Source organism: Strix uralensis, chromosome 7 (genome assembly GCF_047716275.1).
Source record: "Strix uralensis isolate ZFMK-TIS-50842 chromosome 7, bStrUra1, whole genome shotgun sequence".
Classification (NCBI taxonomy): Eukaryota; Metazoa; Chordata; class Aves; order Strigiformes; family Strigidae; genus Strix; species Strix uralensis.
Genome location: NC_133978.1, coordinates 28,772,289 through 28,797,858, shown reverse-complemented (window position 1 = coordinate 28,797,858; position 25,570 = coordinate 28,772,289). Strand labels below are relative to the sequence as shown.

The following is a 25,570-nucleotide window of genomic DNA, read 5'->3' as shown; positions in this document are numbered from 1 at the left end:
CCGGACTAACAGGAGAATTTGGAGATGCCCAAAGTGCCTAACAGGAGAATTTGGAGGTGCCCAAAGTGTCATGGAGTATGAATGGCTGAAGCATGTTGGCAGCAGTGCAAATGGCCTTTTCACAGTGCAAGGAGAGCTCGTCAGTGCAGGAACCACAATCTTCTCTGGTTGTAGCTGGTCTGACTCACAAAATGGCCTTACCCAAGACCCAAGACCCAGCACACACCTTCCCAATTCTTTCTCCTAACACAAGGCGTAGCTCTTGACTTTTCTCCAGCATAAGGATAGAGATTTGTTTAAAACAATCAGAGTTCCCTACCAGACAAGACACACTTCTCCCTTGGTGACAGAATAATCAACGTAAGACACGTTACTCATGCTGTTAATACATTGCTGGATGGTGTGCAGATACATGACAAGGAACATGGAATGAGATCATGTGCAGGGTGGAATGAGTGTGGCCAGCTTGGCTTAACTAAAACCAGATACATGTTTCAAGGCCAAACACGCTCATTGTGTGCACAGAGCTCCCACCAAGAGCTAGCTTTCAAACCATGATATAAAAAAGTTAAATAATTCTAAATCAATTTAAACATTCTTCCTCTCCCTAAAGTCCCCAGATAAATTGTCTCTGCTGCTAATTTGTCTCACGCTTGATCTCAAACACGCTGAACACACTGGAATCACCTTTAAATGGATTTTGAACCAATTCCATTTGCTGTTTTATCTTTGCAAAGTCCAATTATTAGCAAAATCCAATGCAGATCAACGTTTTCTCTGCACTTCTGTCATCGCTCTGGGAGAAGTGCAAATGAATGAACCTATATGTCCACCCACAAAAGGAAAGAGAGTATTGTATTTTCAGTAGACGAGAGCATTACCATGGAATGTACAGGCAACATCATTCCAGGAAAGGCTGCTAGTATGCTAAAGATTTGTAATTCAAAATGGTCTTGCCAAACTGGAAATAGGATCAGAAACAAATGGGATGGTATTCAATATGATCAAATGCAAAACGCAGCACTTAGGCAGAGATAAGCAGCTACCCAAATACAGGATGGGGAATTAGTCCATCCAATTAGAAATACAGCTGTCCTACAGAAAGAGGCCTGAGGATTGCCGGAGGTCACCAGATGATCATAAATCAATAATGCTGTCTTGTTATGAAAAGGTTGCACCAATCCAGGGTCATATGAGGCTGGTTAAGGACCAGAGCAGGAGCCTAGAGGCACTGTAGTATCTCTGTCCCTGGAAACTTGACTGGACATGGTCTTGTGCTAACTTGGAAGTTAGCCCTGCTTTGAGCAGGAGGTTGGGTTAGATAATTCCCAGGGGTCCCTTCCAATCTAAAATGTTGTATGATTCTATGATTTTTAGATGGCAATATTTTTCACAGGCTGCTAAAAGGAGAGAAGAAACAATCTGTTCTTCATGAAAGTTCTGGATAAGACAATGAATCATGTGTTCAGACTCCTAAGGTATTCAGGTTAGACATTATCTAGATAGTGAAGCACTGTAAACCAGACTTCCTAGAGAGACCATGGCATCTCCCCTATTCGAGCACTTTAAGAACAGGAAGGTGACGTAGGTAGTCTCCTGGGATCCCATCCAGCATTTACGATTTTTATGAGAGTAAGTTATCTGTATCCATAATTGCCCTTTTATAGAATGTCCTGACTGTGACCAAAATACAGCAGCTGTGGCTGTCAGAGATGCTTTTGCCTCTCTGTGTCTATTGTGGTGAACAGGGTAGTTTCCCAGAACATTGCAATCCACTCTCAGGGGATAGCTCCTGAGGCTGTTCCAACTTTTAAGCATCATTCTTAATGGCAGTTGTCTGGGGAGAGCCACACTGCTGAAGGACTTACGTTGGTAAGAAGGCTGGATACAAAGTCAATACACCCTAAAAATACAGAAATTTTTCAATTAACTCTCCCCCTTAATTAATTTATAAAAATATTATTTCTACATTTCTTTCTCATAACAAAGTGATTATGCTGACCTGCTTATTACTGCGTAGGCTCCAGAGAGGGAGTCAGAAAACAACCACAACAACAAAACCAGGTGGGAAGAGCAATGTGCTGTCTGCATTTTCCTTCTGAATATACTTAGGAGCATTTGCTATGATGCAAGTAAATCCCCAGGGCGTCTCTGTGGCCTAGAGCAGGGAGTAGCTGCCATGAATCTGTTCTGCAGCTATTCCCAACCCGGTGCTAGCAAGCAGTATATTAACACTCCCAGATTCAAACTACAGCTGAGATGGAGAGAAAAGTAGAGTATTGCCAAAGAGTATGTTGCTTCCTTATTACTGTTGACTTTGGATCACTGAAGGTTGGGAAACTGCCAGTTTAAGGTGTTCATAACGCATTTCTTTATCTGGTATCTATTCCGAAGAGAGGTGATAGGGGGGCAGAGCCATTCCTGGGACTCAAATAATGACAACAGGTTGAACTCCCATGGGATTATGAAAAACATCCATCAGCCTGTGAAAGGTACCCAGTAACTTATTGGGATTTGACCAGGGCATTCCTCATACTGTCCCACTATGGGCGAGGAGTATTCATGTTCATAAGGAGTCAAAAGCAAGACTCAATCCACCTTACTAAATCTCTGACTCCCTCTCTTATCCCTTTCCCCCTCATAATTAAATTCAACATTATATATATAGACCTATTGCACTTTTTCAGATCTTAACAGAAAAGGTCTGCAAGCACAATGTTTCCATCAGAGCACTGGGACTGTGCTTGTGGAAGTCTTGCAGAAACCAGGCTCCACAGTCTGAAAACACCTGCTGTTTTGAAGTGGAAATGCGGTATTGCATAGTTGAAGACTTTGTTTCCAAGGTAGAAAAGAAACTAATTAGCAATATCCAGTGTTTGCTGGCTGCAAACAGGAATGAATACCATGATTTCTGCCACCAGAATGCTTTCTGGCAAAGCCAAACACCATTTAAGGTGTTTCACTCACCTGCTATTTCCATTACCTGTCTAGGATCTTAATGTTTATTTCACAAGCATTATGGGGATGGGTGAGGAGCTGACTGAGAGTTTATGGGTCAGGATTAAAGGGAAGGCAGAGACAGGAGATTTTATAGTGGGGGTCTGCTACATGCCACCCAATCAGGAAGACCAAACAGATGAAGCCCTCTATAGACAGATAGGAGCAGCCTCACGTTCACAAGACCTCATCCTCATGGGGGATTTCAACCACCCCAATATCTGTTGGAGGGACCACACAGCAAGGCATAAGCAATCCAGGAGGTTCCTGGAATGCACTGATGATAACTTCCTTCTCCAAGTGATAGAGGATCCAGTGAGGAGGTGCTATGCTGGATCCTGTTCTCACCAACAAGGAGGGGCTGGTGGGGAGTGTGAAGCTCAAGGGCAGCCTTGGCTGCAGTGACCATGAAATGGTGGAGTTCAAGATCTTTAGGGCAGTGAGGAGGGCACCCAGCAAGCTCGCTATCCTGGACTTCAGGAGAGCAGACTTTGGCCTCTTCAGGGATCTGCTTGGCAGAGTACCATGGGATAAAGCCCTGGAGGGAAGAGGGACCCAAGAGAGCTGGTTAATATTCAAAGATCACCACCTCCAAGCTCAGGAGCGATGTAGCGCAACAAAGAGGAATTCAGGTAAAAACGCCAGGAGGCCTGGATGGATGAACAAGGAGCTCCTGGACAAGCTCAAACACAAAAAGGAAGCCTAGAGAGGGTGGAAGCAAGGGCAGGTAGCCTGGGAGGAACACAGAGAAATTGTCTGAGCAGCCAGGGGTCAGGTTAGGAAGGCCAAAGCCCTGATACAATTAGATCTGTCCAGGGACGTCAGGGCAACAAGAAAAGCTTCTGTAGGTATATCGGTGATAAAAGGAAGACTATGGAAAATGTGGGCCTTCTCTGAAAGGAAATGGAAGATCTGGTTACCCGGGATATGGAGAAGGCTGAGGTACTCAACAACTTTTTTGCCTCAGTCTTTACTGGCAAGTGCTCCAGCCACATTGCCCAAGACACAGAAAACAAAGGTAGGGACTGGGAAGATGAAGAACTGCCCACTGTAGGAGAAGATCAGGTTTGAGACCATCTAAGGAACCTGAAGGTGCACAAGTCCATAGGACCTGATGCGATGCATCCACAGCTCCTGAGGGAACTGGTGGATGAAGTGGCTAAGCCACTATCCACCATATTTGAGAATCTGTAGCAGTCCAGTGAAGTTCCCACTGACTGGAAAAGGGGAAACATAACCCCCATTTTTAAAAAGGGAAAAAAGGAAGACCCGGGGAACTACAGGCCAGTCAGTATCACCTCTGTGCCCAGCAAGGTTACGGAGCAGATCCCCGTGGAAACTATGCCTGGGCATATAGAAAATAAGGAGGTGATTGCTGACAGCCAACATGGCTTCACTAAGGGCAAATTGTGCCTGACAAATTTGGTGGCATTCTACAAGGGGCTACAGTATTGTTGGACAAGGGAAGAACAACTGACGTCATTTACCTGGACTTGTGCAAAACATTTAACACTGTCCCGCACAACATTCTTGTGTCTAAATTGGAAAGACATGGATTTGACAGATAGACTACTCAGTGGATAAGGAATTGGCTGGATGGTCGCACTCAAAGAGTTCAACAAGGGCAAATGCAAGGTCCTGCGCATGGGTTGAGGCAATTCCAAGCGCAAACACAGGCTGGGCAAAGAGCGGATTGAGAGCAGCCCTGTGGAGAAGGACTTGGAGGTATCGGTGGATGAAAAACTGACTATGAGCCAGCAATGTGCACTCACACCCTGAAAGCCAACCGTATCCTGGGCTGCATCAAAAGATGTGTGGCTAGCAGATCAAGGGAGGTGATTTTCCCCCTCAACTCCACTCTTGTGAGATCCCACCTGGAGAATGGTGGCCAGCTCTGGGGTCCCCAGCATAAGAAAGACATGGACCTGCTCAAATGGGTTCAGAGGAGGGCCACGAAGATGATCAGGGGGCTGGAGCACCTCCCCTATGAGGACAGACTGAGAGAGCTGGGGTTGTTCAGCCTGGAGAAGAGAAGGCTCCGGGGAGACCTTATAGTGGCCTTCCAGTACTTAAAGGGGGCTACAGGAAACATGGGGAGGGACTTTTTACAAGGGAATGTAGTGTTAGGGCAAGGAGTAATGGCTTTAAACTGAAAGAGGGCAGATTCAGATTAGATGTAAGGAAGAAATTCTTTCCTGTGAGGGTGGTGAGACACTGGAACAGGCTGCCCAGAGAAGCTGTGGCTGCCCCCTCCCTGGCAGTGTTCAAGGCCAGGTTGGACGGGGCTTTGAGAAACCTGGTCTAGTGGAAGGTGTCCCTGCTCAGGGCAGGGGGGTTGGAACTAGATGATCTTTAAGGTGCCTTCCAACTCAAACTATTCTATGATTCTGTAATTCTATATTTATAAAAATAATGCATAACCACTCAGTCTGCACTCCAGAGCTATCCCCTTTTTCCCCCTTTGAACCCATTCAACTTAAACTTTGTTTTTCCTGGCTTACAGGATGCTGTCAGTAAATGACCACTACTGTCCAACTCACAGTCCACATAGTTTGATCATCTTCACCTTTTTAATGGGCTTTCCTTACCCATACCCGTCTTAAGGACTATGACAGGATCTTAACTAAACATTGTACCTGAAAGACAAAATATGGAAGCCTCCTGCCATAGTTTCTAAGGAAGATAAAGTCTTATGCAACATACTGACTTGCCTATATGCTGAGTGTCATGTTGAGAACATTGAGAGCCCCTTCTCTTTTTAAAAGAGATTTGGTGCATAAATAGGACAGCTAATAAAGATCAGGTACTTACCAATAGTAATCACAGATTTTCAGTTTTGTTCCATCCATCCACAAATCCCAGAGCTTCCAGCACACAGTGGAAAAGATTAGAACAGCTGCTGAAATCTGGCTGCAGCCTTCAGCTGGCATATTTAAGGGTGCTCAAGAGAGCTGTGCACTTCTCATACATTTTAGTCCAGTGAGCACTGGGCACCTGACAGTCATAGTCATTTAGATGTCTTTCAAAACTCTCAACTTGATTTCCCTCAAAACTCTCAACTTGATTTCCCTTTATTAGGAGCCAGATTTTTAACCCTGTCAGCTAAAATAATTCCCCTATCTCAGAAACTGCTCAATATCCATTCTCACATTTAACACTCAATGTATTAGGGCCTTTGATTTTGTTATCTAAATAGGATCAAGGTTCTTTCAAAACTCTGTCACAATTGTGGGTACTGAGCTCATATGAACATCTGCTTGAGGAGGTCTGTCCCATAACACGTGAGCTACAGTGTGAGTGGGCGGTGATGTTACTGAGACTGGATACTAGAGAAACCCTGTAAGAGTCATATCTTTGGTTAAACTAATCTACTAATAACTTTGGCTTTATAGTGACCATTAGTATGTGAACACCCTTGATAAATAATCATGTGCAATACTGGTAGGACTGGGACCTCAATTTTGGTCCTTACTTTTTTTTTTACTGAAAAATCTTGTATATAAGTCCTTTTTTTTTTTGCTCATGGATGTAGCTTGTGTAGAACTTTCCCACTTTATTTTTTCCTGTATTCATTCACCCATTTCAGAAAAAGGTAGAGATATACTTTTAACTATTAGAGAATGAAAACTGGTGGAATTACACAGCTCTTTTGCATATTACAAGAGCAAAAGCCCATATCAAAGATGCAGTGGGGAACCTGGAACAGTACACTAAATGTGTATTCTCTTGACCTTGCAACCTAGTGGCAAGACACAGTGCACTGAGCTCTCCTGGGTTCCTCCCTCTGTCTTCTCTCAGAAAGACGAAGATTCTGTCTTTGGATGTTCCCCAGGCAGATGTCAGACTAACGCCTCTCCCTTGACACTGATACTAGAAACCCTGGTATTCCATCAGTGGCACATCCACTAAAAGATGGGTCTTATCAAGACAAGCTTTGTGAGAGCTAAATCCTTCTGCATTTTATTTCAGTAACTGGTTTTTACTACTGCAAATGTTCCACCAAACGTAGAGATAGAGAGCTGCAAATACCAAAGACGGTTTCAGCAAGATAGTCTCAATGCTAAAATGACAGCCCTCCCCACATCATGTCCTCTGCTCCAAAGTGCAGTCATATGCATTTCCACATTTTCTTGCCTCCAGCCAAGGCTGCAGGAGAGCTATTCTGTCCCCAAGGGCCACCCAGGTCTTGCCCAACAGGGACGTTTGAATCCATCATGCTAAAACAAAGGAACAAAGCACCTGTTGCTGCCTGGGCACACGGCAATTAAAGATCAACAATAATGATAGGGAAGGATGTAAGCATATCCATCACTTCTGAATGGTATAAAATACATGTATGTATACAGCCATTTGTTATGTTCCCATGGTGATGGGAACAATACTGCATTGACCAGAAACCAGAGCTTCCTTCCCCTTGGGCTCAATGATTTTTTGCCAACTATGCTCTCAGAGCCCAGCCTCTGTGCTGCAGCTCATCTCTGCCTCTCAGGTGACCAACATCAGTTGATGATCCGTGGGGTTCTTTGCATTCAAGTATCTCGTGGAGGATTTTAAAACTGTTTTGAATAGAACAATATTACATTTTGATCTTTACAAGCCCATGAAAACATAAGGGATGCTACAGAAATGTCCGGAAATAGGTCAAAAGCAGCCTGGTAGATTTCGCATGCCAATCCATAAGGCCTGTGTTTGCAGATGACTGTCAGACAACCACTGTTCAGGGAAGTAAAAGTTAGATCCAAGCCACATGGAGAACAACAGTTCAGACTTTCATGTGGATCAGAAGTTCACTGGAGCATTGCTGTCTGCTGCGTCCAGCAGGGCACCAGCCCATCTATTACCCTCCTGCAGTCATACACACATTCCAGCTAAGCAGGAGAAACATGAAAGCTCCAGACACCACAGAAGTTTTTGATTCAGCAACTTTCACAGCCCAAGCCCAAGTTGTCTGAAAGCAAAGAGCACGCAGCAAACTTACAGGATATCTTTCCTGACCTGACAGGTGAAGTTCAGCAGTTACTCAGCACTTCATCCTGCAAAATCCTGAGGGCCTGGACAGCACACAGTGAACATCTAGCTGAACTGAAATGAAAGAGCCTCTAATGGAGCTCTATCTCTCAACCTGAGAAATACTAGACCAACAAAGCACCCAGACAGATGCTTAGATCAAGAAGAGGTAAAAGGAGAAGCCTGGATTTAGGAGCTGAACCATATGAAAAATCAAGAGTTAGAGCTTTCATCTTGTTTAAGAAAAACAAAACAAAAAGCCCTCTGAAAGATCACAGGTATTAATTACCCTGACCAAAAATGTTTCTGTTCATAAACAGCACCTTTTCCAGATCCATCTCAAAAAGGCCATTTGACTCAGAGTATTTGGGAGACCACAGCAAAAGCAGTTCTGTAAGCAAAAGGAAAATCACTGCCTAACCCAGCACCTCCAAGCTCTGTGCTTCTCCAGGAGGGACATGTATAAATAGGGTGGTAGATGCATACAGGAAACCAATACTTTCACTTTTCTTGGCCAGCACTGCTCTGAATTTCTATGGGACACTGCTGGACGAAAAGGCATCTGACAAAGAAGGAAAAGAAAGAGTTTAGTCTGCTATGTCACTCTCACAGTAGCCAGAATAACTAACTCATGCCAGTGTTAGTTCAAAGAATAGGCAGATTTTATCTGACCTGACAGCCAAGCTGCAATTCAAAGAGGCTGGAATATGATCCCATATCCTGTATATTCATTGTAGGCAGGCAAAGGCGTTATGAGATAAGGAAGATCTATACATCACTTACTACGAACATCTCACTGCAGCCAGGGATAGTTTATTATTCTAGTGATGATAATCATTTCCGCTCTTGTGGAGGAGAGTGTGGAGAGGACAAGACATTTGCAAGCCCTGTGGCTGTCACTTAGAGGAGGTCTGTTTGCTTTACCCAGTCTTTACCCAGTCACTGGCTGATACCTCAGTACACAGGCTAATGCTCACTGACTTACCCGTGGCAAGTGTGGGTTAATTATGTGTCACCTGTGATCTTTAGTGGGATGGTACAAAGGTGCCATGAGCAGGTATTAACTCTGACATTGCTGACACTGACCACAAGGGACAAGCATTTGACTGCATCCAACTGTCTGTGACCATGCAGTTTTCCAAAGCACAAGTAATAAAGTAACTTGTCCTCTCTAACACAACAGCTTCTCTTTGTGCTAATTCACCTTTAAAACAGTGAATATAAAACAGGACGTGAATGGAGAGCCCTGTGCAGTGCTAGAATCAAGCCCATAAGTTACGGACGCTGTAATGCTCTTGTGCAGCTCTTATAACTTAACATCAGTAATGTGTACTTCATTTGCAATGAAAGACAAAACCATGCATGACAGGCGGGTTTATGGAGAGGCATCAATTAATACAGTGGATTTTTTTTCAAGAGGCACTGAATATTAACTCTTTTCTTTCCCCCCTAGTGTCTAACACCATAAAATACCACGTACCCTGCAGTACATAGTGACTCCAGGCAGTTAAGTGCCACACAACACAGACCTGTTAGATCCCAATCAGCTTAATGAAGCCATTTTCCATACAAGTGGGAAGTATTTCCAAAATAATAAAAAAAACCCCATGGATAAAACTCTGGGGTACTTTTAATTGAATGGGTGTTAAAGAAAGAGATTCACTACATGCATTTCTGTGCAACAATGTTTTACATTTACCAGGCTTCTCTTGTGCTGTGTTTAACTAAGCAATTTCCGTATCACTGGAATGAACCAAGGTGGAGAAGGATCAAGTTCCCAAATGGGTAACATACTAGCCACCTCTGAGCTCAGAGATGAGGGTGTGTGATTTACTACTCCAAAGAACTATCTTCTTTCAAACAGGAGAAGCTTATAAATTCAGAGCCGGAGAACCAAGATCACAGATTCTTTTTCCTGTGAGATACTCTTCTACAAACTGTACCTACTGCCTGTGCCATGGACAGTGAGTATAACAACTGTACATACCAATTATCATTTAAATATTTTGTATGCTTGCTGCAATAATTGTATGTGCAAAGTGAGTATATAACTGTGCCCAGACTGGAGAGGTTTTTTGGAAGGGACAGATACTCTGCCATGGGATGCTGGAGTCCTGGGACAGTCAAAGACTAACCACAAGCTAAGAAAACTGTTTACATAGGAATGGACAAAAGCCTGGGAAGAGAGGGGGTAAGATGAGATCGGCTCCCTACAGATTCTTAGGAGGATCAGGCCATACAAGTGCTGCTGCAGCAGAGACCAGACAAAAGAGGAGAAAGTCTCCCCTGGAGATAATCTGGAGACAGGAACTGTATCTGCAAGATGTGAGGAATCCTGGGGTGCAGAGGAATAATCCTGGTTAGAAAGGAGAGGGTGGACTTCAAGGCTCAGATACGGCCTGTGAATCATTAGTGGTCCATGGAGCACTAGCCACTCACCTGGAATGGAGCTAAAGTCAAAGAAAACCAAACAGAGCAGCGTGATGAACGGCACAGAAGGAGGCAAAGTAATTTCCCCTGACTGCTCTGTGTCACTTGAGCAGGACACTATTTCCTTCACCCATGAAACTGCAACTCTTTCCTAGTTGGTTCCTCAGGATAAGGGCTCTGTTGCAACATGGACATCACTACCAGGGCTGCTAGGATTGACCTAAGAGTCCTACTGGACACAGCTTTGAGTAAGCCTGTCTGTAATGAGATTGACTGCAGTTTGCCTCTACACACTGTCCCTGAGGCCACTCCAAATCAAATTTCACTGTTGACTTAAAGAGCCTTTTGCCAGCACCTTTTGTCCCACAGTACTCTGCTGTACTAACTCCCAATTTGGTCCTTTGCCGACTGCTGTTGTCAGAAATCCCAAGAAACCAAGGATTCATAGTTGTTCTGTTTGCATGTCCCTGGTCAGCTCTTTAACTTCCTCATGCCCCCCAGTTCTGAGCCCATTGACCAATTTCAATAAAGTCTGAAAGAAGGATGGAAATCTCAGCAACAACTGCTTTCTAAATATTTTCAATAGGCAGCTATGCAGGAGTCCCAGCTCATTATGCTCACAGTAAAGGAGGCAGGAGAGCTTAGTCCGCACACCCTGCATTTATACAGCATGGATGTAAACACAGACTTGCCCACACTGCTGGCTCTTGGGTTGTTTTTTTCAGGCCTAATGCTGGCTCTTGGCCAGCATTAGGAGACATCCAGAGAGCTGCAATATTGTGCAGCTGTTCTGGTGGGGCTGGAGTTATTGAAGTGCACGGATAGAAAAGACACAGATAAGTTGGCAACTCAGCCTCATTAGTATGACTATTGATGGAACATGTTATTTCATTGCTCAAACGAAACTTCAATATTACTGGAAAGGATGAAATTCACAAGGGAAACCACACAAAAAAAAAAAAAAAAAAGATGAAGGAAGATGTTTTACATGCTGGTGATTCACTCTGAGACAAAAGAAAATGAAAGAATCTCCCCAACCATTTGGATCCCCAAATACTAAATATATAAACTTATTGCTGTGATAGCTCCTCCAGACATGAGTCATACATTTTAAAACCTTATGGGGTCAATCAGTTTAACTTCATAAATGAATTACACCACCAAAACCAGACCAAAACCAGACCAATGTATCCAGACTGGCTCATTTCAACCTTTCAGAGCTGTCAATAAAACTGTGTGTGAGCTGAAATGCTTACCAGCAAAAACTGAAAGCAGTAAATCAAATTTAATAGGCTGGTTTTGTCGACTGTACAAGAATGATGCCTGAAAAAAAAATAACCCAAGCCTGAACTAATGGAATTCCTAAAGGATATGCAAAGACTGTTTCATTTCTACATGCCTAATGATCTGGGTTTCTGTTTGGTTGTCTTTATGGGCATAACCCACAGAATTTCTGAATTAAGACCAGCACTTTACATATAAAATATTTAGAAGGGCTTCCAATCCTGACAAAAAGATCTATTGCCTCCCTCAATAGCTGGTTCCTGTAGTTAATTACCCTCACTTATGTTTAATTTAAATTTGTGTCCCTTCATTTTCCAGCAGCTTGATATTTTTATGCTATTATCTGCTACATTACAGTGCCCTCCTCTTCAATTTATCTTCCCTCTATGTTGGTCAAGCTGCCTTTTAACCTATCCTTTGCAACAAATTTACATCCTTCCATCTCCCACTACAGATGACTGTGGCCTCTCACCATGTTATAGTGGTGCTTGGGTTTAATTATTTCCCCTTTGCTGGGATGACATTAAGAAAAATAGTGTTTCCAGCCTCATCTTTATTTTCTGCTTTTTTATTTCTCCTACAGCAAATATATTGCCAGTATATGATGCCATGGAAACAGAAGTCAGAATTCTTTACTATCAAACCAACCCCACACTGCCCTCCTCTCTTACAGCATTCTGTAAGACCATCAGCCTTGGGTAGAGATGGTCTCCCCTGATATTTAGATTAGGAAATAAATGTATCCCCAACATCATGGAATAACTGCAGTCAGCAAATGTCAGCTTCTGTGGTAAAGCCACAAGACAGGAGAGACCTGAGCTTTGTCCTGCTCTGGGTCAGGACCAAATAACTAATCTCAAGGTGTGAAATGTAGTAGCCATTGATCAATACCATGAGCCATCTTGTTCTCTGAGTCAAAAATAAATCCTCACTAAGTGCAAGAGTGGCATTGCTGCTCTCCATCTTTGCCATCCTCCAAACGAAACAGAAAGGCTGGAGAAGAAGCAAAACCAGTAACTTTAATCTCATTTTATAGTTGTCTGTAGTGCTGACATTTCCTTAACACTGCATAACATTGCTTTGATTAATCTAATAATGGCATGCCCCCAGAAATAGAATGACATCTGCTATTTAAGGCAGATTTGGTACAATTATGCCTCTTGCAGTATTTGTGTCTCATTTCTTTCAAGGATATGGAACTTTGCTTTTTGTATTAAAACTAGAAAAAGATAACTATAAACATGTCTTCTCCTGTGATATAAAGCTCAAACTACAAAAGACAGATCACACAAAATTACTCGTTTGCATTCTGAAGATGGAGCTTGTCATTAGAAAGATGACATTTTCTAATATTATGATGACAGATATTATAGAAAGCACCATAATCTGTTCCACTGCAGTGCAAACAGTGCACATCACCTCCCTAATAACATTGCAAAAGTTAGAGATGGGAGTTCATTATTTTCTTTGCCTTTTGTCAGGATATTGGTGATCCATATAATTACTGCAGTTGCAGAGATGTGCAGTGTTGGGACAGCATCAGTGCTCTTCTCTGGGCAGTTGCACTGTACTGATACGGGGACTACGCTGCTCCCAGCATTGTTATACTGGAAACATAGGTCTGAAAAGCTCTATTTGTATTTTAATACCTGTTAAATATTATAGGCAAGCTCCAATTTCATAGCTTTTAACTGGGAGACAGCAGCTCGCTGCCCAAGGCGACATGGATAAAGCTGTACACCCTGCAGGGTCCTACCCTTTCCCTGAGAGAGGCAAGGTCAGCAAGTCCGGTTCTTTTCACTTAGATCTCACTTAAGAACAATAGCCCATTTTCAGCTTCTCTTCCAGTCACCGAGGCCAGAAAAGTCTCTTATATAGTCAGAAATACAGGTACTGAGTAGTTTTCCAACTCAGCAGATTTAATTTCACAGATCTAAATGCAGATTTATCTAAAACAAGCACTGGGAGTGTACTGGTTTGGACTGAAGTTGTGAGCTGGTAGGGAGGACATACGCAGGGTATGCGCAGCAGGGGGTTTGCCCAGGACGCACGAGGCCTGCGTTCAAGTCTGTGCTCTGTTGAATTGTGTATGAGGACACAATTCCGTCCCTTTGGTGAGGCACATCCTCGCTGCGCTGTTTCAGGACCCATTGCAAGCAGGCTATTCACCCTGTGCAAAACTGCCACAATTAGTGATCTCATATGAAAGGAAACACTGGTCGATAACTTAGTTTTACCAGCAGCTCAGTGACCTGAGGATGTTTTCCTTCTAATGTATACAGGAGCATTTAATCTCCTACTTTAATGGGATCTGTTTGACTTCACCTACCATTATCACAATGACATGTTGGTGGAGAGGAGAGCTAGCCATGGATTATGTACAGTACGCACAACAAATGTAATCAGGCTGAACTATCAGGGATTGAGCCTTGGGCTCCTGGAAATAAATTGCAGTATTACATTTGTCATCTGTGAGCCTTTAACAGCCACAGAACACTCCCAGCATAGACCTATGGTCAACTTTAAGCAAATCATATAGGACACTTCATACTGTGATTAGGTGAACTGGACCCTGCAGACAGATGTGTGTGTTCACCACAATTCATCTTCAAAGACTGTCTATAAATCCTAAAAAAGGAGGTGTTGGTTGGTTTTTGGATTTGGGTTTTTTTCCTGTTGGGTAATAGGGGCATTTTTATAGTGAGGATTTGAAGCAAAAAGGAATATAATGGTATAAACAAGAAAGGAGCGTTTTAAAATCATCTCCAGTTAGAGGAATACAGGAATTACATTATGTTCTCTGAATCCATCATTTACTTTCTGACACTGACACCAGGAGAACCATGATATGGTCCAAATTTATGGCCAAACACATCCTACACTTGTATCCAATACACACACACACACACAAAAGTAAATTTGATCCTGAGCAAATGCTATTTCAAGGCTTTTCCCTCCACACCTTCAAAACATGATTTTCAGCATTTAAACTAAGTACTTCAGTTAACAGAGCTTAAAAACAGAGCAAATATATCAAGAGAAAGAGGACAGCTCTTCAGAGATCCATCAACCTGTATGAGCTACACTACCTTAAATAGGGCTGGAGGACAAGGAAACCCCTCTCCTGTTGAGCTGATCAGTGCCATGCTCGGTGCACCGCTGTGATCATAAGGCACAGGGATTCCTCTCTGCTTGCTAGCCTGTCTCTCACATAAAAGCCTGGGGAAAGCAAGGGGATGGCTCTTTTTGAGAATTGGTCATGCCAGATAGCTAACAGACAGAAAAGTGCATCAGATCTCATTTTTCCTGCTGGCTATGCCCTACATTAGCTCAGCCCAAAGCACCTCTTCTCCCCCTTCCTTGCTTCCCCTAGGTCAGTGGTGACTCATCTGTACATTAATGGAGGTCTCTGAGGCTTCATTATGTGAATAGAGCTTTGAGACCATCAAGTGAAGAAGTGCAAAGAGGTAAGTCTTTTAACTCATATCCATGTGCTACCTATGCGCCTTTGTATTTATTTCTTTTTCCTTTTATAAAACCAAAATTTGTACCTGAGCCTAGAGCAAGGAGGCAGCCATTCATTCCCTCCAGCCTTCCCCTGTGATGTTTCCCCCCCCTTGCTTTCTTGTGCATGAGGTTTGGAAAAAGGGGGTCCAACATACCCAACAATCGAATTTGCATGACTGCGCCATGTAAAACGAAGAACATCCAGAGGGGCTGGGAACAGTCCACGCAGACCTGCATGCCAGTGCCAGCACCATTGTGACTCAAGTGCAGCTCACCATCCGAATTCACCATAAATCCCAGGATGTCTCCGCTCTGGAGGGGCACCACGACTCGGCAGATGGCCCAGAACTCCTTTCGGTCAACCAAGGACTCGGGATTATAGGGGAGGTCGCTGGGGCGCAAGGTGCTGGGGTCGCAGGATGTCACCCCATAGGACAGTGTCCCTGTGCGCACGGCGTTGGACTTGTTGATTTTGACAAAAATGGTTTCATTGATCCGAAGGGGTCTGCTGGTGAAAACCAAAGTCCTCTCCTCCCGGGCATGCTCCAGACGGGCCACGGTTTGGTCGTCGAGGATTTTGATGTGGGGTCCCCGGAGGTGGTGGAAGCGGAGGTCACTCTCCAGTTGGGAGGGGAGGAGGTGGGAGTGCTGGGAGTTGAGGGAGTTCTGTGGGATGGGACACGTGGTGGCTGTCACGTGGAAGGTCTCCTCCTGCAGGTTGAGGTCGCACAGGCTGACCGAGAGGCGCGTGTCCTCTGTCTCCCGCCGCAGTGAGGGCCGGCGGATGGCGGTGAACGAGCGGGGCCGCAGGCAGTCAGGAGGAATGATTTCACTGTCTGTGGGGAGAGAGAAAACAAAAAAGGGGTCACTTCAGAGAAAATTAAAATATCTAGGAGTTCGGAAATTGCTATCGCTTTGATTGATAGTTTAAAAGGGACAATCGGAGAGCTGCTGCCATTAATAAATTTTCCCCTTTAAAATATGGAAGCAGAGTATCAAAAAATGTATTTGCAATCGATTGCGGTTCTTGTACTTTTCCCACCAGCACCAGCATTTTCAGCTTCTGAGCAGGCAGACTCAAAATCGATGGAAAGAACTGACCAGGGGAGGCTCTCCTTGGAGAAGGGAAGCAGAGGGCAAATATCTGAAATATACCCTGAACATACCAATCAGTATCTACTGGTCCAAGTTTTCATGCCCTCTTTATTGTCTACAGTAATTCTCATAGGTCTAGGAAATAAATATCTGATTACACTTTTTTTTAAAAAAAAAAATTGCTATATTCAGCTCTAAATTTTTTACGATCACTTGAAATTTAGTTAATATTTCTGTATATAACTATCATTAGTATTCTGGGGCTCACTGCAAACCAGTACAGATATGGATTTCACAGTGCAGAACTTGGGAATATGCAGTCTTCTATAAATAACATACAATCATTTATTATCTCCAAGCCAAATAATTAAAAATCAAATCCATGGATATGTAACAAAGAAAGATGATGTTTACACATTCAAATCCATCAGTGGAAACAGAATTGCACCTTATCCTCTTTGTTAGTCTCACCTGCTGTTTCAAGAGCTAACCATCAATTTAGTTGATTCTTTTTCTAAGGAACATAACCACTTGCCTTTAATGCCTAAATTACTTTTATTTAACATATCCTTATCTGTGCTGTTGCCATAGAAATTTTAAAGAGCAATATACTGAGGAAAAAAAAAGTATTTAAACAGATCATAAAAGTAAGCCGAGATAATGCAAAGATTTATACTTATGCCTGACTTTCTGAACTCTGTGAAGCCCGTAGCATCAAGACACTATTCACTGTGAGAAAATTCAGCATGTGGGTAATTCTCTGCAAACATAATAAGCTATGACCCATACTGACTGTTCCTCTGCAGGAACTATGCCTGAAGACTGTTGTGGCTTCAAGCCTCGTTCCAAATGGTATGAGGTGGAACCACCCCATACGACACGATCCTGGGCAGGTAGCACAAAGCAACACCACCAGACCCCAGCCTGGGACCTGCCACAAACACAGCACAATGTGGAACAACAAGAAGAGCCCAAGGAGTAGAGACTTGCTCCTAGCCCACCTGCCAGGCCCTTGCAGTGGGCATCTCTTCCAGCCATGTATCCTTGGGATTTTTCTTTTACACTAACAAAAAAGCAGGACCTTAGGTTATCTGAGGATTTTCCCAATGGGATGTACCCTCTCCCAGTGCACCACAGTAGTGGCTCTGTACTGGTATGTCAAGGAAAAATGCCAGCTAGTGAATAACCAACATCTCCTGCCATATCTGAGGTCTGACTAACAGCCTCTCCTGCCCTCCTCTTCTGGGAGCCCTGACAAGAGTACACCCACACACAGTTTGGCTTCAGCAGGGCTCTTTGCTTTGCTTAAACTGGATTATTCCAGGCTCCTCTTTAAATAAACTGCTATTACAAGGAAAGCACAGTCTCAAAATAAAAATGGGCTTTGTTTCTCATATTTTATTTTCCCCATACTGATATTTCAGCTTCTCTTCCCAGAAGTTAATTAAAGAAAAGGAGGAATAAATAAAATCAGAAATTACCCCAAGTAATCTAGAAGTGGGTCGCATTAATGCTTTGTAATACATGGGCTAGCATTTGCATTGCAAGTGCTCCTGCTGGATTGAATTAGACTTATTTTACCCTCCTTTGGCTGGAAACCTACATAGGAGAACAAATTAATACTGGCAGTCGACGACGATCCTTTGGTGTAGGTGAACGGGTAAAGACCTTTCTGAATAGGAACAGAAGGTCCTCTCTATTTTATTCCCTGTAACTATGCATGTGCAGCCTGGCTGACAACTGTGATGTGTGGGTAGCTTGCAGCCAGGGTTTTGAAACAGCTTGTTTTCCACCAGGATGCTTGCATTTCCCTTTGGCTGCTGGACAAAATATCTTTTTCCATCTGAAAAGAGGTTAAGAGAGATGGAGCTCTTCTGCAGACAAGACACATGGCAGTGATAGCAAACCAGGGTTACACATTCAACTGTTTTACTTAAATCCATCGGCAGCTCAGATGCCTAGCCTCTTAAGGGATAAGATGTCTCAAGCATATGGGATTGGCTGTGACACTTAGTTCATTAATGTTTGCAAATACCCATGGAAGAAAGGATTGCAGTTTACTGGTATCTGAAGTAGGTTTGTGAAAATTTAGAGAGATGAATCTCTAAGCGAGGCTGGCCTGCTCCAGGGCTCTATGTTTTTATAAATCACAAAATACCCAGCCAAAGAAGAAAAAAAATCCCATTGAATATGAAGTAAATCAAAAGTGGGATTAATCTTTTTGGGTAGTAGGTAAGTTGGAAGAGCTGTGGAATGTCATTTATCCAGAATAACTGATAATGGCCAAAGGCTATGAATGAACAATTCTGGTGAAATGTGAAACAAATGAGGTGACTTTGAGCTGTTTCTTTCACCAGAAGATGCCCAGAAATTAGTGTTTCCTTCCACTAAAGCTTCACTTGTCACTTCTTAAACACAGACCAAGCTGTTCACGCTGGAGTGGCCCGTAATGCAGCCTTACTCCTTGTGCTGGGTTTGTGTGTGTGGTGGGGTTTTGGTAGCAGGGGAGGGAGCTACAGCCGTGGCTCCAGTGAGAAGCTTCTCAAAGCTCCCCTGGCTCCAAGTCGGACTTGCCTCTGGCCAAGGCCGACCTAATTATTGATGGTGGCTGCACCTCTGCAATAACGTATTTAAGGAGACCCTGAGAGGAGGATTTGGAGTTGTGAGGGAGACGCCTATGCAAACACCGAGGTCAGCTGAAGAATGGAGGAGGGACACACACACACACACACACACACACACACGTGCTGGAGTAGAGACTCCCCTGCAGCCCGTGGTGAGAGGGCAGGCTGTCCCCCTGCAGCCCATGGAGGTCCACAGTGGATCAGATGCCCACCTGCAGCCTGTGGAGGACTCCATGTTGGAACAGATTGCTGCACCCAAAGAAGGCCAGGACTCTGAGGGAAGCCCATGCTGGAGCAGTCTGTTGCTGGGAGGACTGCAGCCCATGGCAGAGACCCATGCCAGAGCAGTTCATGAAGAGCTGCAGCCTGTGGGAAGGACTCGCATCAGAGGAAGTTCATGGAGTACTGTCTCCCATGAGAGGGGCCCCACACTGGAGCAGGGGAGGAGTGTCACAAGCCCTCCCCCTGAGGAGGAAGGAGCAGCGGAAACAATGGGTGATGAACTGACTGCAACCCCCATCCCCTGCCCCACTGTGCTGCTGCAGGAGGAGGAGGTAGAGAAATCAGGACCAAAGCTGAGCCTGGGAAGAAGGGAGGGGTGGGGGTAGGTGTTTTTAAGATGTGGTTGTATTTCTCACTGTCCTACTTTGATTGGTATATTAAGTGGTGGTGGTGGTGTTTGAATTAAATTGATGTTCTTCTTCTCCTAAGAAGTCTGTCTTTTGCCCATGACCATAATGGGTGAAACATCCCTCCCTGTCCTTGTCTTGATCCTCGAGCCTTTTGTTTTATTTTCTCCTCCCCATCCCTGAGGGGGAAGGAGTAAGCAAGTGGCTGCATGGTGTTCAGTTGTCCTCTGGGCTTAAACCATAATGCTCCTGCAGAACATTTACAACTGACTTTCAGTGCTTACAAAGGAGGGACTCTCCATGTAGGAGTGTTCAGGCACTTTTATATTTGCAGAGACAACCCTGGAGCACACATCAAAAAGATGGAATGACTTTATGTGACGAGACTGTAAAATACAAAACAGGTCCAACAGTACATTACTGAGGAGATCGCCCAACTTCAGCCTGAAGAATTTGGAAATCGTCCCTTCTCATTAAATATTCAAAGTTATATAATTTCCTCTATAAGGCAGTTGACAGTGTTTCTCTGGGAAAAGTCAGCTGGTGAGAGACCTCCTTGGGTGAGACTAGACAGACTTGTGAGTGAAGACCACAGCTTTCACTGAGTCACCAGAGCAAACTTTAACCCAGCTGGTTGGGGTACCACCAGCGAGCTGGCCGTGACCACAGCAGCTCGATGCAGGCTGGCTGCCCAGGTAGCTTTCCAGAGAGGTTTTCCTGAGCTCTGCATCAGTGCAGTTATGATGTTAATGCTGGATTTAGAGACTTAAAGTAGCAATACAGACATAGCCAAAGTGAAAGGATTTCTACTAAATACAAATTGTCTGCTCCCCCGTTTGAGAATCTGAGACACTGAATTTTTGTAAAGGATGCCTAACTTCATAAATCCCTTTGTATCTTTTTCTGGCTTAGTTTAAGAAATAAAACAAGCAGGAGTAATTAATTTAGCAAAGTAGAAATGAAGGGCACTTGAGCAGTTCAGCCATCTTCCGTTTTCTCCTCCTCTTTAGCGGGGTTTATCTGCAAAATTTAGATTTTCAGCTGATTCCTTACACAGTCAATTAACTTCAAGTATCTTCCTCAGACCAGAGGCTTCAAAGCTCTCCATTTTACTGCTCAGAGGGCATGGAAGAGCCTCTCACTTCATGCAGGCTCAATGCGACTGCAGTAACACTTTAAAACAGCACTTACAAGGAGCTGGTGAGCAGCCAGATACAGCTGTAATCACCGCATCCAGATCAGAAGTATTTCACTACCACCTTTTTTCTGAACCACTGCCAAATGTTATCTTCTTAAAATCATCCATTTCCTTAAACATGTATAATACGTATGATACATATTTACTATAGATATCACATACGTGCACATTTAATATAGCTACATGCACATCCAAACACAAATGCATTTCTAACCACCAGCATGCACAGATGATCTCAGCCCTACACAAACCCGAAGGGGATGTGTTGCTGTCAGAGAGTCAAATCATTATTCCTCTTTTTCAGTACTGTCTGTTCCTGCCTGAAGGCTTGACTTTCCAAGGTCATGAGCAGCCAGTATTCACACACCTGTAAAGGATCCGAGAAAGCAGAGCAAACTCAACATGCATGCACACACATGCTGGAAACTTGCAGAGTCCAATATTTAGCTGCAAGCTCTAGGAACACAGATGCCCTTCTCTCGATGACTTTTCTGAAATTGGTGCAATCCTATGGCCTCACATGAATTGTACTTCCTCAAAGTATGAGGGCTGCAAGCACTCCCCAGAATGAGCTGTGGAAGACCTGGTATAAATAAACCAATCTTGAGACTTACTACTACAAAAAATAACTTAAAATTTGGGGAATCAGACTGATAACCTAAGAACCTATCCCATTTCTAATGATGTTCCCTCCCAGGAGAGAGAAATGCTGAGAAGTCAAGGAACAACCTAGTGATTCCCTGTACCTGGTGAACATTTCTGTCCTCAGCTACTAAGCAAAGAATAAAAAACCAGTAAGGTCAGAACTTTGCTGGCATGCTCCCTCCTTTCCCATGCAAAGCCTCATGTTTCTCCTTCCTTCTGTTCTTTGCTTTACTTCTTCACAAGTGCATTTTTCTTCTCTTAACCCCTCACTTTGCTGGGTAATGGTATTTTTAGTGAGCACTGGTGCTCACTGTATAACTTCTGTGACCAAGGAACCCCAGAGGTGCTAAGCTACCAAAAGATGTATTGAAGTCAGCGTCCCCTACTAGAATATTCTATGTAAACATACAACTGCAAAAGGATGTATACTGCATTATTCCCATCACACTGGAGGGGCTCCATTCCTACTCAGGAATGCAGATGAAGGCTCCTTTTGCCACCACCAACGCTACCTGTCACAAGAGGTTATGCAGGGAGGACAGCTGGCATTATCTCCTCCACGGTCTACAGCAGATTTAGGCAGCTAACAGTCCATTTGGCAAGACTTTGTCATTGCTGGGAGACATGTTTGAAATATGATGCAGATGTACCACACCATAAAATAACACTACACTCAGAGGCAGTTGGGAAAAGCAATCAGTCATAAGACAAGAAATAAACCTGTGCTTCTGGAAACCTTCTGTCACTCACAGCTTCGTACTCCCCATCGTAGGAGTGCAGGTATTAATCCCAGCTCAGCTGCTTGCCTTGCAAACTCTGTCCGTGTCGTGCTGTGGCAATCTTTGCTCCTTTGCTGACTCAGTCCTAGCAAGCCGATGTATACTGCTGAGGAACCGCCACGCTTCAGCACAGAAGTAGCCAGACCAATTTCTATATGTTGTTTATAGCTCAATTTATTATGTACTTTAAGGAGACTGAGGACTGAAAATTTGGTAAATGGAAACAACTTAGACTCTCATTTATCCCTCCTAAAACAAGGATGACAGCATCACCTCCACTGGCAAGAAGAAGAGAAGCTGTGACTGGGTCCGGGACTAACAGAAAGACCACTGTGTGGCCCTGGGTTCAAAATCCACCCAAATTAAAGGGCGACTGAAAGTAGATATTTATGCAGTCTGCTGTACTCATGGTGTTAAAGATGTCCTCACCACCGTGGGATGTTCTGTTCCAGGCTCTCTCAGAGTCTCTGCCACGTGTATCTTAGCTGTTTTATTGCACCAGGAGGAGCTAAGCAAACAGGAGAGTGAAAATCGCCCTTACTTAAAATAAACACAGGAGAAAAATTGAGAAGTGAAGAAAGCCGAGGCCATGCTCACAGTCATTAAGACGCAAAGCTCCCCTCATAGAGCATGTCCAAAGTGCTCTTGCCTGCTGGCAATGTGTCTGAGCAGACACTTGTAAAATTATTTGGTTTTCTGCAAACTTGCACTCTCCATGTGAGGTCTGGAGAGAAGGCTGGGCTCTGCTGCGCTCAGTGTAACGCTGCAGAGACCATGCTCCTGGGTGGATGCTTCTGCTCTGATGCTGCACACAGGTTTCCTCCTCCACTCCCTGCTTGTTACTGATAAATCTTGAATTTATATAATCCAAGACCACTCCATTGTGTTTATTTCTCATAAACCATCAGGCGCCAGAATGCAGCTTCTCAGATCATACAACGAAGCCACTTTCAGAGCATTATTGTAGCATGTGGGAGGCAAATGTTTAAAATCCCTCAAAGGAATGATTCAGACTAAAAAACTCCTTTGCCATATACTTAGGAATTCACTTCTACAAAATACATTTCCCTTTATGAACAACCGAGAAATCAAACTGCTTGAGTTATTGCCTCAGATAAACCATTCCTTCTCCTTGAAAACACCCACATCAAATAAAGGACATCAGTTAAGTAAATACCTACTTATACAATACCTGCATATGTGCATGTCTCTATTTCATTGACAGTATAAATACCCCATTTCAAATAAAGCTGCTTCCTTCTGCTCTTGCTGCTCTGGTTCCTCTCTTTTTGCACACACTTAAAGGAAAATATGCAAAACTACAGCCAACAGACAATGTCACTTGTACCAGCTATACATGTAAGATGCCCAGGCTGCTCTTTAAGTAAAATCTGCTCTGGGGCAAACAGCATCTGAGATCAGGACTCAGCTGCTGGGCTCTGCAGCAGAAGACACTGCTCACCATGTAAACAGAAAGGATATATAAATGGTGAGTGGGAGGCAAGAAGAATTAATGTTCTTATTTTATAGATACCGTGGGATGGAGTAAGCAGTCCAAGGGGATAGATGACTCCTCTAGCAGAGCTCTTAAGTGAAACCTCTTGGGGTTTAGCCTAGTGCACAACAAAACCAGCCCACTTGTCACAGTGCACCCTCTCATTTCCTAACTCTCCATTCAATGCCTTATTCTCTACCTGCTAATCCTTTGCCTCCATGTGCACGTTGCTCCTCTCACCTCAAAACTCAACATACTTGGGACTCCTCATCCATTATGGGATCCCCATGGTCAGTATAGAAAACGCTGTTCAAGAATCCCTGCTTCACCAACACACCATCTTGGTATCACCACACAGTCAATGGAGAGCAAACATAGTTTTGTGTGCATTCACATGGTTAAAGCAGGAGTTAATAGCTACATGCAAGTTTTGGCTTCCTGCTCATTGCAATCTGGAAGGCAAGCTAAGTGCTATTCATAACAGCCATTTTCATTGCAGGGATGGCAGATATTTAAATCAACTTGCTGCATTTGTTTGCCTGTGATCAACACAATCCAAATTAGCTTTCTGACAAGATGCTCAGGTGGTTTTCCAATATTGCTGAAAGCATTTGAGAGAATTTCTGCTATAACCAAGGGGCAGAAGTCAAAGTCCAAGCCAAGGGTTACAAAGAGCCCAAAGCTGGAGTTTGTCTGCGGGAGATATAATTCATGTTTACACTAAAAATTGTCACCAGATTTTAAAGCTGGATTACAAAAGAAGACAGACCATTGACTCTGTGGAACCAATTGCAAGGCTACAAACATCTGCCACTTTAACAGAAATGAGTGAAAATCAACACTGCTTAACAAGCATCTCACTGGAGTTGTCTGCTTTGTGTTTGCAATTGCTTGGATAAAAATCAGCATTTCTATCCAGGCATTTTGGGGGAGATTGAGCACTAAAGCTATTTGGTTTGCATGATTCAGTTTGGGAGAGGTGATAAAAAATGGGATGGAAGAGAATAAACTTAGTCTTTTAGTTTTTATCAACTGCTAGGTGTTTGATACATTTATTGTGCAAATCTGGTGGCTTCCTGTGGGCATTTATCACCAAATTCTGCTTTAAGGGAATGGTGCCATCAGAAATAGCGTGGCCAGCAGGGACAGGGAAGTGATCTTACCCCTGTACTCGGCACTAGTGAGGCTGCACCTTGATTACTGTGTTCAGTTTTGGGCCCCTCACTACAAAAAGGACATTGAATTACTCAAGCGCATCCAGAGAAGGGCAACGAAGCTGGTGAAGGGTCTGGAGCACATGTCATACGAGGAGCGGCTGAGGGAACTGGGGTTGTTTAGTCTGGAGGAGGCTGAGGGGAGACCTCATCGCCCTCTACAACTACCTGAAAGGAGGTTGCAGAGAACTGGGGATGAGTCTCTTTAACCAAGTAATAAGCAATAGAACAAGAGGTAATGGCCTCAAGTTGCGCCAGGGAAGGTTTAGACTGGATATTAGGAAGCATTTCTTTCCAGAATGGGTTGTTAGGTGTTGGAATGGGCTGCCCAAGGAGGTGGTGGAGTCCCCATCCCTGGAGGTGTTTAAGAGTAGGGTTGACATAGCGCTGAGGGATATGGTATAGTTGGGAACTGTTAATGTTGGGTTGATGGTTGGACTGGATGATCTTCAAGGTCTTTTCCAACCTAGACAATTCTGTGATTCTGTGCCTTTGTCCCATTAGGCACAGAGCAGCTGGTGTCCTCCCAGGTGAATCTCACGAAACCCTTGGGATCTGTTCAGGATACTTTTCTAAGGATATAAATATTCTCCCTTGGCTTACTGGGATTATCACGGATTTCTTGTCATGGATGGTCAATGCTGTACCAATAGTACAGATAAAATA

The 25,570-nt window shown here is 43.8% G+C and overlaps 1 protein-coding gene across 6 annotated transcripts in view; it reads right to left on the bottom strand.

Moving 5' to 3' along the window:
• NEURL1 (neuralized E3 ubiquitin protein ligase 1) overlaps positions 1-25,570 on the bottom strand; it is a 169,961-nt gene that overhangs the window by 6,430 nt on the left and 137,961 nt on the right. For all 6 annotated transcript variants that reach the window (XM_074875209.1, XM_074875212.1, XM_074875210.1 and 3 more), the window contains one exon: positions 15,381-16,061. In XM_074875209.1, coding sequence (XP_074731310.1) covers positions 15,381-16,061 — 681 coding nt within the window. The remainder of the gene's footprint in view (positions 1-15,380; positions 16,062-25,570) is intronic.